At 40.3% G+C, this 21,856-nt stretch overlaps 1 protein-coding gene across 1 annotated transcript; it reads right to left on the bottom strand.

The window, feature by feature from the left end:
• Positions 1–1,157: 1,157 nt before the first annotated feature.
• On the bottom strand, positions 1,158–17,853 carry SLC25A17 (solute carrier family 25 member 17). The gene is made up of 9 exons (XM_084206239.1): positions 17,698–17,853; positions 13,876–13,936; positions 12,816–12,882; positions 10,248–10,399; positions 9,093–9,209; positions 8,241–8,386; positions 6,288–6,383; positions 2,495–2,577; positions 1,158–2,043 (listed from the first exon to the last, which is right to left on the bottom strand). The coding sequence occupies exons 1-9, from the start codon at positions 17,839–17,841 to the stop codon at positions 1,896–1,898; spliced, it is 1,014 nt and encodes a 337-aa protein (XP_084062365.1). The 5' UTR covers positions 17,842–17,853; the 3' UTR covers positions 1,158–1,895.
• Positions 17,854–21,856: the final 4,003 nt, after the last annotated feature.

Below are 21,856 nucleotides of genomic sequence, written 5' to 3'. Positions count from 1 at the left end.
AGAGAGATTAGGGCAGAATGTCTGTTCCAGGCTTAATGGTAACGCAGACACAGCCAAGACCAGCACACTTTCACACAGGGCTTCTGTATTCAGCTTTTTTGCAAAAAGGAAATACTTTATCCCTTTGAATCCACACTGGCAGGTAGACAAGTATTTTTTGGCTAGTAAATGCTAGCAAGCATTTATAGGTAGAACAACCAGAAAAATACTTCTGCAGGAATTGCTCCCTCATGCCACAGAGCAGAAAGGTTCGAGGTGCTGAACCCCAGCTCCTGGCAGCCACACAGATTTCAGCCAGACTGGCACGAGAACCACTCTGCTTCCCCACAATGATTCTGACAGCAGGAATTCCGAGGTGAGGTAGCTTATCAAGAGCCATACTACCAATTCCAAATTTCTCATTAAAAACACCCAAATGACAGCAGACTATCTTTCCACATGGCACCGCATTTCAGTAAAAAAAAAAAGTATTTTCACTGAAATTTTCAGAATTGTGATTCATTCTTTTCCAGTAGTGAGGTCTCCAGTCTTTCACTTTCATCCTTTAACAAAATATAATTACAGCTCATTGCACTTTTTATTTTTACTTGTATATGTAAATCCTACTTGGACTGAAAGTCACCCAGCATTGAATTTAGGGCATTCTTCTCGCATAGATACTCTCAATACTCTTAAAAGAAGGCACTTATTCTTGTTCAAAAGACATTATCTGCAGAACTATTTTGCAACTTAATTCTTAAAATGGACTCAACTCAGATTCCAGAAGCAGGGACCATTTTGCAATTTGGTGAGCTATTTCCTGCAGCATTCAAGTCTTCTCCTCCTTCTGGACATTCTTGGTGTTAAAACTGCCATGAAATTTTTCAATACTTCAAAAAGGAAACGGTTCTTCAGAACAATCCTACTGCCCACTTAACAACTGACAGAGCACAATTTAATTTGGATTTGAGAGTCTAGGAATACTGACCAAAACTATGCAAAAAGAACATACACATGTTAGAATATACACATTTTAGGCTTTATGGTCTGGGAATATCAGTGGAAAAATAAACAAAGCACATTTTTGAGCAGGCATAGCACTTCTGAAGCAGAGCCCCCTGTCTGCATAAGAGCATGGAGTTTTGTGACCCTATTCACAAAGGATAGGGTCACAAAACATCATGTATTTCTGTAGCAAGCCCATTTTCTTGAGGCAGCTTGAGGAACTCAGCTTGAAAAAGCAAGTGGTTTTCTTCCTCCAATCTAGCCAGTATCTGCATTAAAAATTTTCAAGATATAGCTGGATTCAAAAAGACAGATTGCAACTCACTTGTAATATCCATTCCAGCAGTTCAGAGACCTCACCACCAGGCATCTGGGGCAACATCAGATCCTGTGCCACAAACATACTTGCAGGTAAAAGAAAACCATGCCAAATTGTTATTCTTTATGAATTATTTTAATGAACCAAATATGAAGTGATAAACACAGGTCAAGGAAAATAACACAAAACCAGCCTCACCAGCTGATGACAGAAGATAAAGATACAAGAATAGTTGAGGACAATTTGAGGGCAAAGAAGAAAGCATAGTGAGACATAGTCATTCTTGCCAAGAATATCAACCAAATAACCAAATCACATAGTAGTTTAAATTTCAGGTCAAGTACTTAAATAAGGTCTCCGTTTTTGTTTTTTTTTTCTTAACACGGTGAGTACACAGAACAATAGGGAATGAGCTATCCCTGAATTCGTGGCAACAGGTCCTACGGAGCATATTCCAGATTTCTCCAAATACTGGAGGATAAAGGTGGCTAAAAAGAGAAGCAGAGAAAGTGAGGACCCTTTGTTTACCCAGCCAGGTCTCAGAAATGGAATGTGTTTTCTAGAGCCCGGAATCTTTGGCATAGGTTCCTCTTCAATGTCTGCGTGAGTGCTTTAATCCCATGACTGTGAAGGTTGCTGCAGTCAGTTTCTCATACACCAGAAACATAAGAGCAGCAGTAAGGACTGTCTGCAGGAGCTTTGCTTCAAGGCCTTTGTAGAGTCCCACTAACCCAAAACGCCTAAGGAGGAGAAAAAAAACAAACAAGAAAACAAGCATGAATAGCTTTCTGTAAGTCAATCAGTACAGTACAAAGAAGAATCAATATCACAAGTTAATGATCAACTGTAGACCCATTACTGACCTTAAGCCAGCTGTGTTTAGTAATATTTTAAAGAAAAAATTCTGCAGAAATGTAAGGTCTTTTGTGCATGAAACCTGCTTCTTTTCAAGTTGAGAGGCGAAATGAATTAGCATCCATGTGTATCCTTGATGTCACTTACTGTACAGACATTTAGGAGATTCTGGGTTTATGGGCTTACTCTATAATACATTACAAAAACCAGGTTGACTCAAATGTCAAGTTTAAAGGAGGCCAAAGTAAACAAAATGCAGACCCAGCAAATTTCACAATATTAGTAATATGCAAGTCTGCTCTATCATGGTAGGAGAAATAAAATGGGAAAGCTCACCTCACTCTCTGTTGAAGAAGGTAAAGAACATTTCTAAGACTGCCCAGCGTTCGGTTCTCTGGGTTCAACCTGTGACGTCCAAACTGAAAAAAAGGAAGAGTATTTTGCTGTACTATTTCCCCACTGTGCTTGGCAGAGAACATCATACATGCATGAAATCTGGAGAGCCTACCCTAAACCTCTTTAAACATTTTCCACATTACATAACTACCAGCAGAGAACAGAGGCCAAAGCTCACACTGCAAACATTAAGACTGTACATACTTCTGTAATCTGGTTTGGTTTTAAAATGGATTCTAACAAATATTTCCCGTCTTTCAGTTGCTCTGGAGAAAGCAGTTTTCAAGATCTCAATGGCATAATTTGCAGAGTCTTAGTAGGGGTATGACACTCAAAGCAAGTTCTTTCTGGCTTTCTCAGCTTTTACTTCACAAAGATTCAGACCCTCACACACCTGCAAATCATTACTACATTGAGATTGCATAGTCAAACACACAATTTATCTGCCCAGCAATGGTCTTAGAGCACTTATGTGTGAACTGCTGTGGAAGAATTCAAAATTTTTCCATCTACCTACCTGACCTAAATAATATTTCTCTTTTACTCACTAGACTTGCTTATGCCCAAGCTGGTATTCAGTAGGCATAATAGATGCTGCTGTAGAGTTAAACTAGCAATTTCAGCAAGTCCTTTTCAAGCATTCATTGATACTTTTATCTGATACAGGTTGATAGTACTGCCAGCAAGCTGTAGCTATGAATTATTAACATACAAGAGTTGGTACACTTGTATTTGTAACAGCACAGCCTAATAGCTTTTGAAGATTGTATTAATCTTCTGTGCTAACAACGGTGAACTTGAGTAACTGCATGTTGGATGAGTTTTTTCCCAGAACATGTTGAGGCAACTGCTATTTCTTATGTGTAAGAAATTACCATTGACAGAGGTAAAGTATGCCAGCTGATTTAGGCAGCTCAGAAATTTTAAGAGAATGCTAGGATGACAGAGGTTCCTTTACTATGTGTTTTAATAACTTGGGTGGAAACAGCAGCAACAGAATGCTAGTGGAAATCTCCTCTTATTAGGTAAATATACATTCAAAATCCACAATCTTTTCATCAGCAACTACCCATTTGATATTGACAAATCAGTGTTAAGAACTATTGTCACAGACTCAGACACACTCCCCAAAAATTGCTAACTAGGTTCCAAGTTACAGTGTCAGTCACTGCCCAGATTACACATAGGCTTCCACACTACACCACCATTAGGTGCCTCATTCTCCTTTTTTCTCCACCACTGGACAATTTTTGTACTACAAAGAGTCATTGAGAGAGAAGAAAATTATTAATTTTTCACTAGGATGTTAACACTTCAGTGTTTACTGCAGAAGACTTCCCAAAGGGATTAGCATTCTCTATGACAGAAAATAAAGACTTCCATTTTAAAGAGAACTTTTTCTTCTGGGATCACTGAGAATATTAATGGTATTGCTGTACCTCCGCAGGCAAATTTAATTTATCTGCTCCTTACTGACACATAGGCCAAAGAACAGTTTCACTGCATAATGAGTAACACCAGTGTCACATAGTTTTAATGACTGGGAGAAGAAATACCAAATGGCAAAGTTGGAAGCTGCTACCACTGTCAATTACACAGGAAAACTATTATGACAGTAAGAAGAGACCTGTGCCAAAGAGTTGAAAGCAAAGGTGTAGAGACTTTATTACAAAGATCCCAAATGAGTTCTAAAAAAGATTAAGCTAATAAAGGTTTAAGGTTAAAAAAAAAAAGTTCTGTACTAGCTTGATGACAAAACTTAGTTACGATGTGTAAGTTTATATGAATTATATTGAGCTTCTATTAGTTTGTGTGCAAATATGCTAAGACTGTTTTAAAAAACACCTGCAACTTTTTTTTTTAATGCAGAATATTAGTTCTGAAAATACTAAGCCTTTACTCATACCCTTCTTTTTTAAAATCACTTAGTGTGAGTGATAAAAACTTCAACTAGAACAATGCCAACTTTAGACTAGAAAACACATCTCAAAATTTATCAAGTCTGAACTGGACAGCACAGATGTCACAGACATACATTTTTGCTATCCTCAACAGATGTGTTCAGGGCTCCTGGCAATTCTTTCATAGAGCAAAGAGACAGAAGTGACCCCTAGTGACTACAGAACTAGAGACAGGGTCCTTGTGCTCCCCATCATCACAGGGAGAGGATGGACTGGCAATGGATTTTTTTTTTTCTTTTTTCACTGTCATTTAGAGTCAGAAGAATTTTGTTCAAAAAGCTAAATGGAGACAGAAAAAACATGAAGCCACAAGATTGTAACCACTTCTCTAGGAACCATGGAAAGGAATAAGGGCTGAAGTTGTGCTGTGGCTGCAGCCCCATGAAACCTGCACAGCTGTGCAATGCTCAGGCTAAAACAGAGCACTCCAACTTTCCTTCCAGCTCTCCTTCACGCCAGAAGGAAACAGGAGCATCACAAATTAAAAACAGACTGATGTTGCAACTTATCCAAACAGAGCTATTTTTGCTGAAATGTTTTTCTGTATCTGCCACTCCGGTAACAGAAGTCTGTGTTACCAGTTTAGCTACAACTGAGATGTGTCCAGGCTGTTAAGACAGGATAAGGCATTGAAAGAAAGCACCAGTTCAGCTGATCAAAAATTGTGAAAACTTCAGAAAAAATGACTGCTGATAAAATTACGCAGTAAGTATATTCAAATCCTCTTGCTTTGCAATATAGCATCCTAACTACCTTTTTAAAGGTTATGAAAAATCAAGATACATTTATTACACTCTAATTAGAGAGTTACAAATTATTACAAAACTTGCTTGAAAATCACTTTTTCCACACGAACAATTAACAGGAAAATTCCCTTATTAGAGAGATCTGAGAAGTGACACTCTTAGCATGGAAGGCTTGTTTTCAGTAATTCTCCAAATTTGTCCAAGTTTTAGAACATACACAATGGCTTTACTGTAGAGACAAGTTAAAGCTCCTCCTTACTTAGGAACATATATTTCATGTGGAAACACTTATTAATATTTAACTGTTACAGAGTTTAAAACACACAAATTAAAGTACAATATGCTTACACATGGCCAGGTCTCCTTCCCTCCTACTCCCCAGTTTTGTCTTGTGTCAATATTACAACAATATTGGTACACTCTGAAGGCAGCAGCATTATCCAGCCTATGTACAAATTGCAAGTCAGAATAAATGTGTTTCCACTACCACTACAATTAGCCTACATGGCCAGGCAAATGGTTAAAGGTATTATTTATGAGGGAGCTCAGCTTCCCCTGATGAATCATATTCTGGACACTGACAAGGTCAGACCACCATCTGAACAACAAAACTTATGAATAGAACTTTTATATTATTATTATTATCATAGGTCATCTGGAAACAGACTGGTTTTAGAAGATTTAATTTTAACATCCCCCTTGGCACAATTTCCATTTATATTCCAAGAAGTAAATGTACATTTTTGTAGTGCCTAAAAGCAATACAATGCATCAGCTTCTTTGGGACACTGTACCAATACAATACACTGGTAATCCTACCAGCAACTTGAAAAAAAATGTGCACCAGTATATCAAGCTCAGTCAAAACCAAAAAGAAAAGCCATTCTAATCAGTGACCTGCATTGGGAAAACTGCCTCCCACAACAATGGGTCCATTAACACAAATAAAAACAAGCCATGTGAACAAAGCTTGCATGATACAGACCAAGTCAGAGGCAGTTGCCATGAAATGAAATGATTACTTACCCGCAGAATTGACTGTACTGTCTGCAGAGGATAAGTGAGGGTGGTGGCAACTGCTTTGGCTATTGCACCAATGACAAAAGCATCCAAAGATGTGAGCTGTTCAATAGATAAAGAACAAATTTACTTCCACACAGTACCAAAACAGCCAATTACCCATTTGTATTTGGGGATTTTGTACTGGTACCTGCTACCAGATTATCTAAGGATCTTTGGCAAAAAGATTTCATGAAATCTCAAGGTCCTCTCATTTTAAAGAGTTGGCTATGGTTCAACTAACTTACTTTACCACATCTTGAGTTTATTTGTAAATTCCACCTGGTTTTGCATTTCTCAATATAACTAGACTACTGTTGATATAAGGCCGTACAATTAGATCCCTTCAAAGCACCAAGAGCAGACAAAAGATAAGGATGTATCATTTAAACACACCATCAATCAATAAGCATCTCAGTTTTTGCAACAGTGAAACAAATAAGTCATATAGTGCTTGTGAAAAGGTGACAGCAAAAGGTTTCTTGAACATCACTCTATATTCCTGAGACATAACCACTACACTCCCAGGCAGAATTTTAGTCTTGATGCCATAGGTTAAAAATCTCATTCCCTTTCAGTTAAGAACCCCTGCTGAAGCCCACCCTCAGCTCCAAAGCTCCAGGATGCACCAAACACGTTGTTACAGCCTATGCTGATTACAGTGCAACTCAGTCTAACAGTGAGAATTAATCACTGAATATAAGTAGATGCCCATATCAAAACACGCTCAAAATATATTCTAAAGTATATTGATTGCAATCAAAAATACACTTACACATGCACATTTTTAAAAAGGTCAACCTGATATATTTAGGACAACCAGGAAACAACCAAATAGGAAGAAAAATGTTTTTCAAAATAAAAATTACCATTCCTAGCTGGAAAAAAAAAAATCCCCCCTTCACAGATCATGGACAAAGAAATGTCCTAATTTAAGGTGGAATTTAAGTAATTTAAAAGAAACACAATAAATAAATAAATAAATATGCTATTAGCCAACAAGAAAAGAACAATACAGATGGAAGCTAAGCTCATCATTCAAAAATGTGCATAATGTAACAGAGTAGATCCATCAGGTACAAATGGGATGCTACAGCTGCAGTATTAACTAAATACAGTAAAAAACCCAAGCCTCATTGATGATGTAAAATCTCATGTAAAAATAATCTCACTATGTCTTGGGAAAAAACAAGATGGCTTGGTAACATAGTGGTATAACCTAATATTCAAAAATCACAAATTAAGAGCAAAGCATCTTAAAGATATATTAGGTTATGACATTATCTGAAAATGTAATACAAATGCTTTCCAGTTTGCTGGAACATAAAAGGAACATGAGTTCAGCTGAGATTCTATATCTGATATAGACAGGGCAAAAGAATAAGGAAAAAGAAGAGCAGTATAAAGCAGAGACAGAAAAGCAATTGCACTTCTATTTAGAAAATCAGGAAGGAATGGTTGCAATGCTACGTTTAATTCTAGTATCCATCCCTAGAAAAGTTACATTGAAAAACTGAGGTCTTCAAGAAAAAAAAGGTTATTATTTACTGCAAAAAGGGTAAGTATTTACATACTGACTTCAAAACAGTCAGTATGTAAATACTTATAAAAAGATATTAGAATTGAAATCTCTACTTTTAATCAAGACCTGTGAACATATGCAAGGAAATGTGGACAAGAGGTTCAGTTTTATTTTTATAGGTGGAAGAATTAATTACAGGAATCTCTTCCCTAGAGACATGAAAGATTCCCGTCTCATTTCATGATGCTTAACCCTTTTAGACAAACCAATTCAAAAAACCACTTGAAAATACCAGAACAAAAACCAAACCCATATTCTGAATTTGTTCAAATGATGCATATCAAAAAACCTGCCTTGCAACAGAGTATGTTCATCACCTGGCTTCAAAACATACTCACTTGCAGCTGCTTTTTCAAAAGCTTTCGTTTAAAGCCTTCATAAAACATAAACTGTATGGCAGGATTGAAGACCAGCAGCAAGGAGGGGAAAGTACCATTCCAGAGAGCTAAGACTCCTTCATCTCGGACTATTTGATGAAAGGCATCTGAGACAAAAGGTGAGGAAAAAAATCATTAATATTTTGAGTACAAAACTCTGAATATAAAAGAGATGAGAAGTTACTCTTAAAGCCTAATATTCAAAGTGTATAAAAATCCACTGCAGTCCTTTATGCAAGCATTTTTAATTAAACTTCCATTTCAATCCAGAAGTTAAGAGAAAGGTAGTGACAAAAGAGGTTCTTGTTTGCATCAACATTAACATAAACAAAACTAATCATCTGCTCAGGCAGGCAGCCCCCTCTTTTTTTACAAGTGTGGCATCCACATTCAGGTCTTTCAAACCTTCTTCAAAATAACAGTAATGTTGTTTGGTTGGTTTTAAAAGAAGGACAGCCTGAACACCTGAGTGATTAAGAGATTAAGGTGAGTGAAGTTTAATTTTCAGGCTGTCTGTCCAAACTCAGACTCCCAGCTACCACTTCGTGGGGCTCACTACTGCTCCATTATCTGTATGATAACATATCTGCCCCTGCAAAAGGTATTTTAGTTACATGAGTGCACACAGCAAATTCTTAATTACCATCACAAATAGCCAAGTCCAGTTTCCTGTAAAACTCAATGATTGCAAAGTGACAGAGTAGCATAGAGATTACAGGGTGAAATCAGCTACACGAGAGAAAGTCTTCCAAGTCCTTGATACATTTCATTTCATGAACTTCTCTTTGGTTGAAGCCAACAACAGGTGCTTACCTATTATGCCTCTGTAATTGGTTGGTACAATGTCTTCATTTCTGAATTTTGCTCCCTGCAGCTTCAGGCGTGTATTCACTACCCAGAGAGGGGTGGTGAGGAGTACATTCACCACTCCTAATGCAAAACAGCACAAAGAAAATCAGCATGAAACAGAAGATTTCAAATGTTTTCTTATCCCCTTTTCTCCCCCTGATTCATATGCTACTGAAATTTCTGGTAGGAAGAGGGAATAAAACCAACACAGCATAATATGGGAAAAGTAAATGATAATTCATACCCTAATTCCTGTAGCCTTTGTTCCAAAATATATGGAATTTTACCACAGACATATAGGCAGATTAAGAATTTCCTTCCTTACTTCCACCAGCTATTCAGACAGTCATTATACCAAAGCTGAAAGTATAAGAAACTACCAACTCCTCCCCAACCCCCAAAAAACCCCCAAACCCAGGGGTCTTTTTTAAAGGTTGGTTTGTTTTCTTTTTTTTTCTCAATTAGCTTGATTCTATGCATTTGCATGAGCAATAGTCCCTGAAGAATATCACTAGCAAACACAAAGCCCACAGTGGTAACTTTTCACACTGGGTGTGCTAGAAAAGTCACAAAACAAATGTTATCATCCCTTCAAAGAAATCACTGCAGCATTCACATAAGAGGATAGAATAAAAAAGAGCATATGGACCTGCATATATCTAGGAACTTCCTGTCACTTTCAAGTGACAACCCAAAACCACGTCTGGAAACTGACACCCAAATGCTTACATTAAAATTTCTTACCATAATTGAAATTATTTCAAAATTAGCGTATATATGTTTTCCTCTGGAAAAAAACCAACTGTCACCTCTCCCTGCCACTTGTCTTCAGCATCTTAGTGCTGATGCTTAGATACGTGGTAAGCACCACATCAGACACAAATATCATCCTAAGCCACAAGAGCACTGTGCTTTCTGCCAGAATTCACAACAGGAATGGTTTATGCATCTCCTTAGGAGGCAGGGATGACACAGAGGAGCAATCAGAAAGAAGCAGGCCTGCATAGAGTGGGAGGGGTGAGCACTCACTGTGGCCTCCAAAGGACTTCATAAAGAAAATCATTAGATAGAATATACCAAAAATACATTCTTGACAAAATGGAGATTTTAAAGTATTACCTGCAACAACCCCAAGAACCAAGTCTTTTCCAGTGGTTGAATGCTGACCTTTGACCCAGAGGGCTTTAAGACTATTAAATGTATAAAAATAAACAAAATTGGAGCAGCAAAGGCTGGAGATAACAGGAAACCATCCTCGATATGGTGCCAACCTAATGGAGAGCAAAAAGTCACAGTAAGAATCAGTGAAGATTTTATGTGATCTGGCTGATTTTATGTGTTGGTAAAGGATCCCAGAGATACAGTGCTGTATACTACAGGAAGTACTACCTAGATATGTCTTTATCAGCAAGGGTAACAAACCATACTTAACTCCTGAGTAAGGAAAAAAAAGTATCTGGATTCTCACAGAAAATTTAAAAATTGAAGACTAGCTACTGAATTTCATATACTCCTCCTAGGAGAGTTTGGCAAAGGATGCAACCTGGGGACAGAAGATTCACAGGTGGGAAGAATTTCTAACAAATGCCTTACTGTAAAATCTAGGGCAAATCAGTCCAGTAAGTAAGAAAAAGACTTTACCTAGGTAAATTTAACTAGATTAATCACAGACAAAAAACTGAATTATCATCTAAACCTGTCTTGATTTAGGAATGATTTCATAACATCTGCCTAACAAAGCTCCCTTCTCTGACAGGTCTGATGATCCTGTAAAACAGGGACACTTCAACAGCTGTCCCACATTCCCAACATGTTCTACAACACATCAAAAAAAAGATAATGATACACACCTTCACTGGAGTTGCACAGAACAGGTAGAGAGCTAGTATCATGTTAAATGCATTAAAAAATCACCCCAACAGCAGTAACTATGGAGGCTCTTTATCATTAAATACTGGGAGTATGTAGAATTTAAGGATCTCCAATAAGACTGTAAAAGATGCAAGGCTGGTAAACACCACATCTGACTTTTCTTAAAATGTAAATGCTACTTTTTCATCTCAAATCTATGGAGTGCTCCTCCCTCCCATGTAGCTGGGAATACATCTTATTGTTACAACTGCTTCTGAAGTTACAGGCTTAGCCAACCAGACAGTTAGAATTTAACTGACTATGCAGTTATTCATAAACCAAATTAAAACAATTCCTGTATTACCTATCTCTTCTGTGCTGGAAAAGAAAGAGAGAAACATCTTCTAGGGTTTATGTCCTCTGAGTGTTGGCTTGGGCTTGGTTGATTTATTAAGAGTGACTTCTGATAATTTTCAAATAAAACACATTGCAGTACAAAACATGCAACTAAAACAAAACCCATGAGTTTATTTTAATGACTTAAGTTGTCAGTAATAGCATCCATGATTCACTGCAATCTTTAGAAAAACTTGGTGTACACTAGTGAACACCTTTCAGATCACTTCGAAAAGGATGGAAATGCAGGGAAGAAAGCTGCTTGATAAACTTCTGCAGCAAGTGCTTTAGCTCAACCTATTTGCTTTCTCTAGATGAAAGAAGCAGTCTCACAAAAGTATGGTAATGAGACAAGACTCTACAAGCTAATGTGAACAAGATGTTTATGATCTCACATCATATTTCAGATTTGTTGTTGTTTGGACTTTTTTTTGTTACTTCAGACACTTCTCTAAATTAGTACCATGGCTTTGCCAGGCCTCCCCAATACCTTTGGAAGAAGCAATGTTCCTCTCTTGCCAGAGCTACTGATTTTTCTCTTTCACAGGCAAAGTAGGATGACCACTTTTGCAGTCTTTCCACCTCGGTTAATTACATCATTTTTCTTTTTTAACTTTTTTCTTTCTTTTTTTTTTTTTTTTTTTTTTTTAGTTGAAGTTTACTTGCTACCCTCATGCGACAGAGGTAATGTGGGAATGTGAACAAGAGAGATCAGCCGGCAGAGAACTCCTCATGCATACATCTGCCCAAGTTCAAAAGTGACACAGCATTATGAGCCAAGTTAAACTTTTGTCAGCTTTAATGTCCTGGAACTGCTCATCTACTTAGGTGTTCCAGGGTTTCCGTTAGGAAAATACTTTTAACAAGGACAGACATAAAACTGTTTTTCCCAGCCAGCTCAGCTCAGACTATGACAAATACTAAAGCACAGCTGAAAGTTAACTGCTTTTAGACAGATGTTGAATCCCACCAGCATAAAGTCTCATGTGTTGTTTACTTCTACAAGCTTAGGAGAAAATAAAAACCTTCCAACTGGGAAACATGTCTCAGCTCTCTTGAAAGTGGCTCAGTTATCCAGGAGTTTCATCTTGGTTATTGAGAAATGACACACCCAAGAATCCAGGCAGACAAAGCTGGCTGATCAGGTATATGGAGGTACATTTGCATTTCTGAGGAGGCACAGCTACTTCACTAATGAAGGCACAGTTACATCACTGAACAGATCAATTGCATAAGGTGCTCAAGAAAGTTAATCCTAGTTAGCTAAAGATGAACACACAAGATTATGCAAGTCATATCACACTTGTGCGGAGACATTTCAATTTGGAATAAAAATCTGTCCACCCAGATACAGGCTAAGTGTTCCACTTTAAAAGCATATTCAAATTAGTTTTAGAGCTTATCTACATGAAGACAAAGAGCAAATCAGTATCTACTCACAGGCCTTCTTCTTTGATTATTTCCAAAAGGACAGCCGGTGTTGTCTTTGACTTCCGCTTCTCATCAACTGGAAAGCAAAACAATCCAACTTTCAGATTATTCAAATTTTTAGCGCTCTTTTTCAAGTCCTTATCCTTGCAATTCTGAATATACCCTACAAGTACATGTTTCTTCTTCCTCATAAAGGATAGAAATACCCTATTTCTCCTTATTTTCATTCGCTAGGTAAGGCTACTTCCTTTTTTTATTCTTCCTCAGACTGACAGGTTCTGTTGTGCTCCAGAGTATCTATAATCCCCAGTTTCTAATAGGTGTGACATGAACTAAAAGTAGGTTCCCCTTAGGTAGAGGGATAGAATTGGGCCTGCCTAACTGCTCTCAAAATTATTCCTTGGACAGCAGACTAGCACCAGTAGCAGAGCAATCTCCTACAGCTCATCTGCAAACAGCTAAGCCTTAGCAATGCAGTGTCTTCCTGCACTGAAAGCTATTCATTTCTCAACTACATACTTCTGACAACCTGGCTGATAATCTGCCTCCAGTTCTTAACAGAGCTTTAGCCATAATTCTAAAATGCTTGCTGAGTCTGTGACTCTAAATTAGAAGTCAGAGTTTCAGAACACAGTTCATATTCCAGATGCATTTCTGTAAACATTAGATTTTCCTAATCCCAATTCTAACCCTGGCTTTTCCCTTTAAACCACCCTCTGAATAATTCTAGACCTGTTTTTCATTATATTGCCCCTGCATTTTGAAGTATTCTCAGCAGCCAAAAACAACACCACACAAATATAATTCTATGCAATCTTGCATCTTTGTTTTTATCTTTGGTCTTAGATAATAATTTAAAACTCACAGAACACACAGCCTTTTCAGCTAATTAAAAGGTTGCCCAACTTTCAAAAGGAAGAATTACCTTCAGCTGGAAAAACAGTGTTACCATGACACAAGTAAGACTCCTGTTCATGCAGACCATCCCCACTGCAACCACCCTTTCAAGTGCCCAGGCCAAGATGAACAGAAATGCCATTTTACAAAGAAACTAGATTTTGATACTTACCCTGGAGTCTAAGTCTAGCTGTGTCCAAAGGAAAAAATACAGTCATTGCAGTCATACTGCCCTGAAAAACAAAATAAACTGGCTGCATAATGTATCAGTTGCTTACACAGTGCCTGCTAGACTCTTTGTAACCCTTCACTTCTTGCCCACAAATCAGTCTGATGAGTAAGTTTAAAAGGGGGATAAACTCCACACATAACACATTTTTTGTCCCATACTTACAAATGAGGGTTATTTTTCTCTTTCATTAGATCAAGCTAAAATTAAAACCATTAAAAGTTTTTTGTCAAAAGAGAAAGTTTTTGAAGCCTGAAAGTTGATCTAGTGGCATCAGAAAATAAACATTGAACTTTCTCTACCTCCTATTAGCCTCAAAAAAGGCCCTGGCTTGGTGTGAACCTGTTTTCCATGCATCAGGTGGCTGCTAAAGCTGTGACACCTCTTCTATTAGCAGCCATGCAAACTGGTGGGAAGGTCTGGGATACAGCAAGTCACTCAATGCTGCATTTAAACTACAGTGCACATTGTGACTTGAGCTTTTCTACAGCTGTCTTATGCCATACATTTAAGTGAGCTTTGCCTCTGGAAGTACTCCAGCTCCTCAGCAGGCTGCAGAGCAGACCTAGCTCTACAACCAGCAACAGAGGATTAATTTTCTGGTGGTGTTTCCACACTAAAACAACTGTGGGTTGAAGTCTTAACCAGACTTAAGTTTCTCCAGTTTTTTTAACACTAGGTAGCATACGTAAGACTTGGCCACAATTACCTGGTTATTTTAACCCATTTAGTTTGGGCTCTTGCCAAAACAGTTCATTCTGCTCTCCCATGTACTTGTACTGTGTTGTATCATTCTCACCTACCATGTACCCAGCTGGAGAGAAAGTAGATTAATAAACCCATCTGACTGAATATTTCTAAAAAGAATATCTCAGTTAGAAGGTAAGTGCCAGCACAAAAAAAAAAGTGCCAGAAAGAGCCATAACACTCCTCCTAATGGGAGCTGCATTATTGCCATTTTGAAGACAACCTCAAAACGCAATTACACCTACACACAGAGCAAGACTGCAGAGTCACTACAACTTCCAGCCTTCCCCTGCTTCCATCCTCCCAAAGTGAGATTTAGCCTGGATCCTAGTCTCAATGCAATGCACCATGCAGCAGCAACACACAGACACACACACACTTGCACTCAAAATTAGAAACTGGAAATGAGGAAATAGTGGGGTAGTGTCACACAGGACACAATGGATGTGTGGCCACCAGACACAGAATAGTCTATTTCAGTTGAAAAGGATCTGCAATGATCACCTAGGCCTGCTGCCCCCACCCCACTTCAGGGCTGACCAAAAGCTAAAGCACGTTAAGTGCATTTCCCAAATGCCTCTTAAACACTGACAGGCATGGGGCACTGACCATCTCTCTCAGCAGCCTGTGCCAGTGCTTGACTGCCAAACTGGCTTAAAACTTACATGGAACTATAGTTCAAGAGAATGTAATGAGATAACTAAACTGACTTAACAGACCATTGCCCACAAAAAACAATTCGCAGTCTCTCCCCTTCTTTTGCTAAATTGAGGGAAATAGAAAAACCAAATTACTTTTCTCTTAGGTTTGGAACAACTCAACTACATGATGAGGAGGCTGCCAGAAGCATCATAGGGAAGAGACAGGATTTCTTGGCTAGAAGAAAGGAAAAGAGGGATAAGCAGGACCAGTCCTTTCCCCAATAACAGAAGCCCTCAAGAGGGACTCAGATTCCTTGATAAACTGCACTGAGATCACCAGGCAAAATTATACTAGTGACTGCAGAACAGATGCTGCCATGTATTACCCTGCACTGCTGGAAGGGTGAGGCTTCACTGTCAGCCTTCCCACCACCGCCCTGTCAGGAGTGGATCTTGGTAGTTTGCCAAGTCACATTACACTGAATAATCACAGGGACAGGTACAGGCTGGTTCGTATAATCCCAGCTCTTGGTCAACTGTATTTGCACCCCTGCCTCCTCCAATCTGGTGGCATAACTTTCTGGGCACTACACAATGATGCAGACACAGAAACTAGTCTGGCTGAAAACCAACTTCTTCCACTGGGCTACTTCTTCAGTAACATCAGTTCACTGACCAGTCACAGCACCCAATAAACAACTGTGCAGTAGCCAAGAGGTGGCAAGAATAAATGGCCTGAGGGGACTGCTGCCAAAAAGATGCTTGCAGGACCACAGCCTGAAGCTTGGCTTTATAAAAAAAGTAGTAACAAAAAACGTGAAACATATTAAAAAGTTTAACTGCTATTTTTCAGCCACCATTCAGCCAATGAAGCAGCCTGACTGCTCTATAATACTCCCATAAAATTCTCACCCTTATAGCTTTTGCAACAGGAAGATTATGTCGTAGCTACATGCAGAGTTAAAGAATACTTATGTAATTCAATTAAAGTTCACAGGAAATCAAGCACTTTTTTGTGTTGGTTATTTTTTTACTGTTCACAAAACTATTCCTTCATCTCAAATTTGACTAGGTTGCCTAGAAGGTATATCAGCTTTCAGTATATTAGAATACAAACAGAAGTTACCATGTTGTAGTCTGACACATGCTTCTGATGCGTTATCTCAACGCAGTTCTGAGTCTATGGCTGGATTTATAAGCTTGGTTCACACCACAAACTTTGTTCAGGGGTACAGCCTGACTACAGCAATCTGTACTTGAAGAGAGAAGCTAACAGCAAGGTCTAGAAAGTACCACTGACTTCTGTAGAAGCCAGCAAAAGGAAAATGGGTAGTGTTTCAATAATGAGATCATTTGAGAAAGCTCCAGTTTTTGAAAGTGGAAACAAAATCCTCACTGCCTTTGATGTTTAAGTAAGCAGACTTAAAACAATTTAAAGATCAGACAAAAATGTTGTGTTTATTTATAATAAAACAAAAACATCCCTTAAAGCCTTGTTTTTCCTTTTAGAATCAGCCTTTATAATAGAACCACTGAATTGTCAGGGTTGGAAGGAGCCCCTGGAGATGACCCAGTCTAACCTCCCACCAAAGCAGTGTCACCCAGAGCAGGTGACACAGTAATGCATCCAGGATGGTTTTGAATGTCCCCGGAGAGAGGGACTCCGTGACCTCCCTGGGCAGCCTGTCCCAGTGTTTATCGTTCAATAACATTTAGCAACTTTCATCCTATAGGAGACACGAGGAGTTCTTCCTATCCATCAGTATGCCCAATCCAACATGCTACATGCACTAAAATTCTTAATCTGTTGGAAGCAGAAGGCTGATTTACTTTTTAGAGCTAGCACTCTGAAAAGAAAAATTCAAGGGCTAGGCACGCTATGAAATCTACATAAATTAAATGCGACTTTTTCATTTACAAGCACCACATGAAAAATTAAATTCAGTGATCGACACAGACCTCCTCCGGCTGCACTGTGCCCGCTTTACATTTTGATGAGCACCTATGCGCTGCCTCACCCTCCGCAGCTCCTAAGCTCGTAGGAGGTCGTGGCAGGAGGACGATGCTTGGTGCAGCTCTCGGATCGCACAGCTGAAGCGCTGCCCCTCTGCCTGAGCTTGCGTTTTCACCGCTGAAGGGACGCCCAGCTCCGGGTGCGTCAACCCGGCTTTCTGAGGGGCAGCTCCCTGCAGCTCCCGCTGGCTCAGAGGTGGCTCCGGCTGCTCAGGCCCGGCTCCGGCCTCCAGCCTGGCCAAGCCCCGCGCCCGTTCCCCGGCCCGTCCCGGCCGAACAAAGGCTGCCGCCGGCCCGCGCCCCCCGCCAGGCCGGCACGGCCGCTCCGCCCGCCGGGCCCCGGGCCCCCCGCCCGCTCGCTCACCACGGCGCCGGACACGGCGTGCACCAGGCTCTCGTAGGAGGCGACGGACGACATCGCGGCGGCTCTCGGCTGTGGCTGCTGCTCCGGCGGCCCCCCGGCCCCGGCCAGCTCTGGGCTGCCGCGCGCCGCCCCCGCGCCCGCCATGGCACCCGCCCTGTCACGTGCGCCCGCGGCCCCGCCCCGCGCCCGCCCCGCCCCGCCCCGGGCCGGGGGAACCGGCGGGGGAGACTGAGATCGTTCGTGGCGATTTTCAGGAAAATACAGCGTCAGGGAAGGCGGGGAAGGCGGTCCCGTTCCTTCCTCTGTAACTACGATAGCGCCTTTTCTCTCCACCAGCAGCTTCGCTTCTCTTCGAGAAGAGACCACCGAGAAGGGACCTCATCAGTGGCTATTAGCATCTGAAGGGAGGGTGGGGAGAGGAGGGATCCACGCTCTTCTCTTCTCGGTGGTGCCGAGCAATAGCACAAGAGCAATAGGACAACGGGCAGAAGCTGATGCACATGAAGTTCCACCTGAATATGAGGAAGAATTTCTTTACTATGCAGTGACCACACAAGGGAACAGATTGCTCAGAGAGATTGTGGAGTCTCCCTCACTGAAGATGTTCAAGACCCTCTGGACACAATCCTGTGCCGTATTTAATAGCAATAGTGCCATTATTTCCTCTTTTATAAATATTTTTTAGCCATTTCACTTGAGAGTCACAGAACAGTCTGAGTTGAAAAGGACCCAGAAGCACCACCATGTGCTCTGAGATGACCCTGTTCAAATGGGCAGGCCAGACCCACTGCGGTCCCTTTTCAACAGGACTCATTTGGGGATTCTGTGATTCCCTTTCCCAAACATTTGACATAAGCATTTAATTACAACGAGGAAGCAGTTATGAACTTCACACTCTGATTCTGCTTTTTGCTAACTGCAGTCCCTTCTACCTACCTAAAATCTGGTATCTTCAAAGTAACACTTTTCCAAGACAATAGTTTCTTCTTATTCCATGTGGACCAATCAAGTCTGATGCACTTTCAAACACCTGGACAAAAGGAGCCCTGGGGGGATCTTCTTGCACTCTACACATTAAAGGACGTTATAGCAAGGTGAGGGGTCGGCTTCTTCTCCCAGCAAAGAAGCTACAGGAAAGAACAGCCTCAAATTCACCAGGGGAGGTTTATACTGGATATTAGGAAGAAATTCTTTAATGAAGGCATTAGCCAGCACTAGAACAGACTGTCCAGTGAAGTGGTTGAGTCACTATCCCCAGAGGTATTTACAAGACATGTAGATATTGCACTTGGGGACGTGGTTTAGTGGTGGATGTGGCAGTGCTGGGTTTGGGTGGTTGGGCTCAAACTAAGAGGTCTTTTCCAAACTAAACAATTCTATTATTCTATTTTGTTTACAGTCTGCAAGCCCTTGCTCCTCCTTTGCTATCATGCTGAGAGCCTGCAGCTGAAGCACACCACTACAAACAGACCATCTCCTGTGGTGCTGAGGCTGGAGTGAGAAGTCCTAGCAGGACAGCACTAGACACAGGTGGCTGGCCAAAGTACAGGGGAGCCGTGGCTCACTGCAGTGAGGATACACAGAGACAAGGCTATCAGACACACAGTTTGGGAAAATATCCTACAGCCTCCTTTTAAACTTTTATGTAGAGATGTAGAGAGGTTCCACATGTATGAAGGAGCCGAGGAAATTAAATGAGTTTGGACATGCCCCAATTCAGAACAGCACTTGGGAGATGATCCCCGTGTCTGTCCATATCCTGCTGGGTATTTTGCCATTTTCATGTCTTATACTGGTTTCCAGATTCCTTCAAGGTTTTGTCCGTGTTATTCCCCTTTTGTTAGTTTCACCTATACTTCAGAAAAAGACTATAATTAAAGATAGGAAGGAATTTTAGCTTTGTATCATGTTACTCCTGGGCTCTTTGGTTTCTATTGTTACTCCATCATTTCTTGTTCTCTCTTTCTGAAAGAAAGAATAACTTCCTAACTTTTTCTTCATAATTGCAATTCCCAGCCCTTCAGCCTCAACTCCCCAGCTGCCTCTTGTTTGAACTGCAAGAGCTCCTAGTGCTTACATCTGTGGTAGGAATCACCATACCATCCATTACTTAAACAAGGACAGGGCAGTTGTAACATTACACTCTTCCCAAGAGTTTCTATCGCACAATTGGGTAAGGCATTCCCTTTCGAGATGTTCCTTCATGAGGTGGCTATTAACAGACCCCTTGTCCCTACCCTTCTGTGAGGAAAATCCCATTCTTTTCTCTGAGGGAGGGCAGGTATAAAGAACACAGGCTACTCTACCTAATGCAAGTGTTTCAGTCGGAGAAAAATAATTTTCCAGTGCAGTGCTCCAGCACATTCCTGTACTCAGACCTTAGATGCCGATACCAGCAACCTAAGAGACCACAGTTCTTTTATACAATGCTGATACCACTGACAGACCCATTCATTTTTTTATAATGTAAGATCCCTGTGCTGGATGCACCCTTTCTGACTAAGTGACAGTACTTTGGTTCACCAAAAGGAGACCTGACTGCAATCATCCCTGCAGTGCAAACCCCGAGAATCATCCTAAGCTGTATCTTATCCAGGAACAGAGAGTTCAGGCCTCTCTTATCAGGAGATCAGCACCAGCCTGAGCTCAGACTAGACAGAACTGAAACTGCTACAGCTGCACACCTGCACGTACACCAAAAGGGGCTCTGACTATGAGTCAGACATTTTAACCTGGAAATAAATGCCTGTAGGCCCCATGAGCCCACGGGGTTCTCCTGTACAGCAGCAGGCTGCCAGGCAACTATGTCCCACTCAGACAGGGATGGCTCTTAAGGTTAATGCTCAAGGTTGAAAACCCCCTTACCAAACATCTGAGATCTATAATGAGGAAAGTGACATTTTACATTAAGCCTTAAAGTATATTGTATACTTGCTGCAGCTTTTATAAATCTAGCTATAGCTTAATTATTAGATATACAGTAAGTAGTAGTTTGACCAGAGCGTAAATTATTGTTTAAACAATAATTTAAAACATTGTTAAATCACTGTTCAATTACTGTTCAATTACTGCTTAAAAACAATTCTATCATCATTAACTTTTCACTTAGGTGTCAATTAATTCTTTGATCATCATTTAATCATTAATAAAATGTTTTTAGTTACACCCACATTGATACACTCCTAATAACTCACCTGTAACACACTCCTACATACAAGAGACTCAGGTCTTAATTTAGAATTAAGGTGTACACAGGTCACTGGCTATCTCCTGTCACTGAAGCAGGCAGGAGCAGCTTTACAAATCCAGGGAACAATTACACAAGAGGTGACCACACAATCAGGTCCATGAACTTTTGGGAGGAATGCCTCAAACAGGACACAGACCCCCATTACTGCTGTTCTTTGGGGTTTTCTCCTTCTTGTGTGAAGGGAAGCTTTCATCAAAGAGTCTGTTTGTTCTGCAGACTGGAATTCCATCATAAACGTGTGCCCAAATAACTCTACCCTATTTCTAATGTATTTAGCAATATTCTTAATACAACACTATGCCCTTCATATATTGGAAAATAGAGTATTAACAGGTAACACAACAACTGCAATATTCTAAAAGCAACTTTATTGTTGGAACATACAGACCTAGTGAAGCTGTCCAAGAAATATAAGGGCACGCTACAGATTAACTTAATGACTTGCATTCTATCAAGGGAAAAGGCAGGTACCTAAAAACCTACATAAAGCTAAACCTTTTATCTACATCAATGGTTTCCTGAAGACATGGCCTTAAAGTCTTCACATAAATGCCACAAATCCAGCAGGTTTCCAGGCAAACACATAACATGCGCAAGTAGGGTTTAAGGACAGACGGCCCAAACCACCTACCTTTCCTCAAATCTGTCAATTCTACTGGAAAGCCTGGAAGAAGTGAACTAAATTAAGCAACTACAAGTACAAACATATTCTCTGTACATGAACTTCATCTTTGTTATTTCTTGCTTGCGAAATTCTGTAGGTTCCTGTACAGGAAATTAATCAATCTTGAGAAACTTTACTCTTGATGGATTTTCTTTGGCTGACCCAAACTTTGTCTCTGATTCATGACAAGGAATGAGGACACTGTTGGTGACTCCAGAGGTCAAACTTACTGCCTCTGCACTGTG

Source organism: Fringilla coelebs (assembly GCF_963513975.1).
Source record: "Fringilla coelebs genome assembly, chromosome: 5".
In the NCBI taxonomy this organism is placed as follows: domain Eukaryota; kingdom Metazoa; phylum Chordata; class Aves; order Passeriformes; family Fringillidae; genus Fringilla; species Fringilla coelebs.
The sequence above is the reverse complement of the archived record's forward strand: the minus strand, read 5'-3'. Positions and strand labels throughout refer to the sequence as shown.